This window comes from Olea europaea, chromosome 12 (genome assembly GCF_002742605.1).
Source record: "Olea europaea var. sylvestris chromosome 12, O_europaea_v1, whole genome shotgun sequence".
Classification (NCBI taxonomy): Eukaryota; Viridiplantae; Streptophyta; class Magnoliopsida; order Lamiales; family Oleaceae; genus Olea; species Olea europaea.
Window position 1 is genome coordinate 19,182,658 of NC_036248.1, and position 6,728 is coordinate 19,189,385.

Consider the following 6,728-nt stretch of genomic DNA (forward strand, 5'->3'; position numbering starts at 1 on the left):
ATCAAACTGAACCGTGTTCACAAGTACCTAATTTGTGGGAATGCCGTACTTAAGCGTTCGTTTTTTCCCTCTTCAAGGGAAAAATGAAAAAACCTAAATTGACCAAGAAAATGAAAATTAATTACCTTTAATTTTTATACAAGAAGCTTTTTACTTTATATAATCTAAACTGTAGGTCCTGTTGTTAGTTTTAAGGTGAATAATGTTCGACATTTGCACCTCAATCTGTGACTATTTTATAGTCAAAGTCACTCACATTGTTCAACGGAAAAAAAAAAAAAATTTAGTATCACATTATATAATAAAATTGAGTTGCATTTTTATTCATCATATTGAGTTAGGTGATCATCACAACTAATAATAATGAATGACATTAGGCTTTATAGACGAACATTTCATTTTTAAGGGGTAAGTTTCAAAGAATTAGAGATGCTATATTATGATAATGATTTGTGTTGAAATCTCGAAAAATAATTTGCAAAACTTGCCAAATGGTAACGAAGTGCAAAGTAATATGCAATGGAACAAGGACATAAAAGGTTTGCTCAAAGTAGGGGAACATTCCACGCCCCCCCATCCAACAACGGACTATTAATAAAATAATGCGTGAACCAATAAATAAAACGTAATACTCTTAACAGAATCGGTTGCGAGTTAACCAATAAGTGACGAGATTCATAGTTAGAGAGCTGCTTGGGACAAGGATTTGTTGATCATGGAGGAAGGATCAATAACTAGGTCACTAGCAAAGAAGATCCAAGAAGCCATAGAATTACTTGTTCAAGCTATAGTGGATGAAACATCGATCATAATAAGTAAAATGACAAGTTTCATATTGGACATAGAAGAAGAAACAAGATGGATCAATTTGGTTCAAGCAACAAATTGAGGAGTTGAAGAGGTCAACTATGCAACTGCATAGTTTACCAAGGCATGCGACCGCATGTCTCTATACAGGAGCAAAAAAGAATAATTTTTGAAGAACTATGCGACTGCATAGCACAAGTTTGGCAACGAATTTTTCACTTTTTGAAAAAGAATCTTAGTTTAGTTAAAACTCTAGTTTTATGATATCTTTTGATATCTTTAGACTTAAATTCCAATTTAATTAGGTTTTTATGAGTTACCATAAATATGACTCATTCTTTTCATTGTAAAACACACAATTTGAGAGATATTATTGCGATACATATTTGTTTTCAACTCGTTCTTCATTGAATTAATTCTGAATTTATCAAGAATTAATTTCTTATGGCGTTCATCAATTCAGGTAAGGTTTGTAAATTTTGTGATCACGGGATCAAGATGTTGTTTGCCATTGCTATCACCTCATTGAATATCAAATTTGACATCAAAAAAAAAAGAAAAAAAGAAAAAAGAAAGAAAGAAAAAAGTACATGTAGCATAATTGAAATTTAACGAGCATAAATTTCACGTCAAATATTAATCTGTAACTGCTGTAATTTAAGAAGTCAACTACATATTCATGTTTATACCTAGTACCAAGCAGGAATTAAAATCTCAATTCTACTTCGTCCACGTTCTTAAGAATAGAATTTTCTTCGATCAGAGGGCATAAATCCGGCGGTCAACATCGGAGTTAGAAAACTCCGAGTGATGCCAGGAGGTGGAGCCACTTCGAGCCTGCTTCCTCATTGATCGTATCCTCTTCGACCTCACCACATAATAAGTCATAGTCCCAAGAACCCCACCCATTATAACTCCACCAACAACTGTAATCAATATTGCAGCCCACTGGTATTTGCGTCCAACCACTATATAAGAAGATGCCATGAATGCCACTGAAGTACACGCTGAAGCCAACCACATCAGTTTGTTGATAATTTCTACTACACGTCTTTCAGCCTTCGTCTCACCTCTAACCAATGTAATCTGAACTACCACAACTGCAAGGGACGTAAAAAGTGCAATGGCGTTGAATATAAAGAAGATCTTAAAGGAGATATTTTTCACGACAACGGCCTTTCCATTATTGTCATCCCCACCGGGCACAGTGAAAATGGCTGCAAAGGCAACCGTTGCAAATAGCACCGCCACTATAGTTACTGAGTTGGTAGCATTGTTGATGCCTTCTCGATGGAGTTTCCGAATCTCTTTGGCAATTCCATGGACGTTTTTGTTTGTTCTCTTAGTTTGCTCAAGCTGGAAATGGACATCATTCTTGATTTGAGTTACAGTTTTCCGTAGCTCATCCCTTGGTTGGTTCAACTCATTAGCTCTAACGGCACCGTAACGACAAAGGCATTCCCTTATTTGTGAAGATTCTTCGGAGAGCGGAAGATCTTCGGCAATGTCAAGAGCAGTTTTGTGATCTCTTGTCAGTGCATTGACATTGGTATCAGGAAGGCTTAACAACTCATTTACTATCTGCACGGAAAAAAATTCCCCACAACGAAATTAAGAAATATAGCATGTGTATGCATGTACATCAGTATTGCATTGGTATCACCTTTAAAGTTCTAAAAGAGTATTTAGGTTGCTCTTAAAGGGAGAAAATCCACAATAAAGTCATTTATGAATAAAGCCTGTAGTTTTCTTTTTTATCTTAATACAAGGTAAATTGTTTTTCTTTTTCTTTAGAAGAATGCAGCAAGATTACGTTGTAATTAGAATTACTATGACTAAACTACATTCAAAATCAAGTTGTCTCAATTATGTTGTTTCTCTCTTCTGCTTACGTTTTCTAAACTAAAAGAAAAAATATATATGTGTGTGTGTGTGTGTGTATATATATATATATATATATATATTAACTTATGGCCTCTGTTTTTTAATATTAGAAATGCAAGAACCGGGTTATCAAATGCCTTCTCTTTACTAACAAATAGAAGTATTTTTCACTAGACAGCATTCATAAGTTATACAACATTCAGAGTTCTTCAGGGATTTCTTATGATAATAATGATATGTATACTCATATAGAAAATATATGGAGAATAGAAACTTGATAGAGTAAATTATTAATTTTCAATGGGGATAATAAGCAATCTGGTTTGGGATAACATTCATATATATGAAGCAAAAGGTACAATAATAGAACAAATTTTAAAACAGCAAACTAAAACGTACCTCTACTCGCTTTTTCCTTGTGGCTACATGTAATGCTGTGTTTCCAAATTTGTCTGGCAGCATCACAATAGCTGCATCAGCGTTGAGAAGCAATTTAACCACCTCACAGTTAACCCCCTTCACAGCCATATGCAATGCAGTCTGTCCTTTCTTGTCCGTTCCTCTAGCCAATTGTGGATCTCTCTCAAGCAATGCCATGACAATGTCCACATGCCCCTGTCTGGAGGCTAAATGCAATGCATTTTTTCCATTAGATCTGGAAATTTCCAGCAAGCTACAATCCTTAGACAGCAGTTCATTAACTACATCCATGTGCCCTTTTGAAGCAGCAGTTATAAGAGGGGTAGCATTGGAAGGACCAATTGTTTTGCTTAGTTCAGGGTCATGGTCTAAAAGCACTCGAACAATTGCTGAAATTAAATGATTCGATGTCAGTGTCTCGCCTAATAGAAACAACAATACAGAGGACAACAGACACAACACAGAAAACAAACGAGTCTCAGGTTAGAAGGGAATCGGTCAATTTTTGAAGATTGACCAAGGACTTCATAACATAAGCTCATGCACTTTCAATGATTCGTCTTCCAGTGAACAAATTTACTGTGCCAGATGCAAGCAACGATGTAATTTTGAAAACTGAAATCAGATCGATCCATCACCCAGGATAATGTTAACATTACAGGATCTGAAAAAGAAATGAATTAAAGTTGTTTCCATGCGACTGCAGGGGATGCTTTTTACCCGTTACACACAGCAGGAGTGTAATATTTTCTGCATAACTCTTCAAGTGTAAAACACACTCCATTAGTCCAAAGTCAACCTATTATAGTGAACTAAACCTTCAGATAACGCTAAATGGTCTCAGCCTGTCCTTGATATCCAAGTTCCATGCGGTCCATACGCCCTCCACCAATAATGAGCAGAGTTCAACAGGATATGCCTCCGCAGATTCAATGAATTCACAGATTGAAGACAGCAAATGAATTTCTCAAATATAATTAACATCCAAGAATCTGAAATCAAATTTAAAACTCATATACATTGCTAAAACCTTGTCCCTCATTTAAAGATAATTTTTATGGGCCAAGTTTCCAACGTAATAAACCATCACATAACTGAAACCGGAGGAGCAACTAGAGAGCAATATCTGGAATACTTTAAAATAAGGTCAAAAAGAAGAACAATAGAGTTCAGATAATCACCATGGTGGCCTTCTCTTGCAGCTATATGCAAAGGATCAAACATAGATTGATTCTTCTTCACAAGTGTTTCCCTATTTGAATACTTCAGTAGCTCTTTTACCACATCGAAATGCCCTCTCTCTGCTGCAGTGTATAATGCTGTCTCTCCTAACTCATTTACTTCATTCACGACTGAGGCTCTGATCTCTGCAACTTCTCGATCAAAATCTGTTGAACTTAGAGTTCCCACCATTTGAGAATTAATATTAAGTATCTCCTTCACAGCCACAAGATCACCCCTTTGAGCTGCCAAATGCAGCTCCGTGTCATTGTGCCTGCCAGTAACCTTTTTTACGTATTTCTTTCTCCCAGCTTGATCAATTCGCTTCCCAGAATTTGATAAAACCAGAGCTGGCGGAGTTGCTGCGGATGGTGATGGCGCAGGAGATGGTTCAGATGGAGAGTTTTGGCTTCCTGTTGCTGATATCAACCCTTTCTCTAGGTCTCTATTGTCCAAAGCTATGTCTGTATTCCAAATCAATAACAAATTTATCTTAAGCAACCACAACACATTATGGACATAAAAACCTTTGCTTTTTTTTTTTTTTTGTGGGGGAGGGGTGGGGGGGCTACTTAAATACACTTCAATGGGTTTTGGCATTGCCTCTAGCTTGGTGAAATAATATGAAAATGGTACATGGAGAGAGGCATAGAACCTTACCTCCAAGGATCTACAAAATACAAATTTTCAAACAGTTTCTATGACAATGAATAACAAGAATGGTGACCACCTCACATGAATTATCTACAATCTAAGAATATCTAACCTTCTTGAGAATATTTGAAAATATATTATTAAGTGCTTTTGTACTAGAATCAGTGCAAGTTCTGTATACCTTGCCTCAAATGTATTGTTCGGAAAATATTACAGGGACAGTCTAAAAGCTGTGAACAAGCGAAAAAACAGAAAATTCATTTTTCTTTATATATGGTTCCTATGTTATGTTATCTCAACAATTCTCGGCATCAAAATCAGTAACGAAATCCCAAGTTTCCTCAAACTTATGTAACTAAATACACAATAGGCATCTAGTTTTCCTGCAACAATTTTTTTTTTTTTCCTCTAATAAATTACTCTTTTCAAATTTCAAGCAGATCGCTCGCTGAATCAACATTCAACAACCGAGAAGCTAATTTGTTCGATTCTTTATGAAGTAAGCTAGTTTGAATTACATTAACAGCATAAATAGATCATACCATAACAGTTTCTCATAATTCAAAGATTAAGCTGCTTACAAGCACTCACATAACACTCTTATGTATCCAGCTTTTAAAAAAAATGAGTATAGAGAAAGAGAGAGTATACCATCCTCCATGATTCAAGATGAGATTAAGGAGACCAGATGAAGAGAAAAAAATGAGAGACTGATATTTGTGGAATTCCTCGTGCTATGTGCTGCCCCTGGGCCCCCGCGGTAAAGTTGCGAGGAAGGGAAGAAAGAGGAGCAAAACGACAGAGAGGAGGAAATTGCTAGGAAATTATGTGCTTAATCCATGTTTGGCTGCGCCTTTTTACGAGCTTAAAAATTATTTAAAAGTAATTCTTTTTAACTACATTTAAGTTTTTTACATTTTATTTGTGTAAAAAAAATTAGTGATATTTACCTTGAAACCTTCCTTTAAAGTTTCAAGCTTAAGTGCTTGTTTGATAAGGATTTTGTTAATTGATTTTTTGATCGTTAGAGATAAAATGGATTCTACATGTGAAAAAAGGATTAAAAAATGACAGCTAAAATAGTGAAATAACGATCAAAAAATTATTTTTAATTGGATTAAAATCTCTACCAAACAAACTCTAAATTTCAAAAAATGATACCTATTTCTCTCTCTCTATTTTTTTTTCTTTTTCTTTTTCTTTTTCTTTTTTTTAAATAAAAAATCATGGTATTCAATAAAATACCTCACTTCATGTGTCTCCTACTCCGCTTCTTCCCAAAATCGGATATGTAATCAATCCAAATCCCTATGTTCTTCCTCGTATCAAAATCTCGATCAATTATCCGATGGCATTAGGATAACTGGTGTTAAGCTACGTTATTGGAGCCTCTTATTGTTGATGGACATATTCTAGAAGTACAAAATCCAACGAATATGTGAATTCAAATGTTGTTTTCCGTTCGAACAACTTCGGCATCAATATTTGGTCGACATTAATAAATGTTTATATTGAAAATGAGTTTTTAGTTAGTTAAGAACTTTTTCTGGATATTGAGTATTTGCAGTATGTTTGCGAGGGATTTTTTTATCCCAAAAAATTAATTTTTTGACTAGTTATTTCACTATTCCAGCCGTAATTTTTTACTTTTTCTCTTACAGGTGGACTCCACTTTTCTTCTAATGGTTAAAAAATCAATTTTCAAAATCCCTCCCAAACGATCCCTTGATTTGATCAAAACC

General features: G+C 35.0%; 1 protein-coding gene across 2 annotated transcripts; it reads right to left on the reverse strand.

The window, feature by feature from the left end:
• Window positions 1-1,386: 1,386 nt before the first annotated feature.
• Window positions 1,387-5,788, reverse strand: LOC111405994 (ankyrin repeat-containing protein ITN1-like). Of its 2 annotated transcripts, none has more exons than XM_023035149.1 (4): window positions 5,529-5,611; window positions 4,293-4,796; window positions 3,091-3,500; window positions 1,387-2,388 (listed from the first exon to the last, which is right to left on the reverse strand). In XM_023035149.1, the coding sequence occupies exons 1-4, from the start codon at window positions 5,542-5,544 to the stop codon at window positions 1,567-1,569; spliced, it is 1,752 nt and encodes a 583-aa protein (XP_022890917.1). In that variant the 5' UTR covers window positions 5,545-5,611; the 3' UTR covers window positions 1,387-1,566. The 2 variants fall into 2 exon arrangements, with proteins under 2 accessions (XP_022890917.1, XP_022890918.1); XM_023035150.1 differs by lacking the exon at window positions 5,529-5,611 and adding an exon at window positions 5,638-5,788 and having other exon boundaries at window positions 1,388-2,388.
• Between the last annotated feature and the right edge of the window lie 940 nt (window positions 5,789-6,728).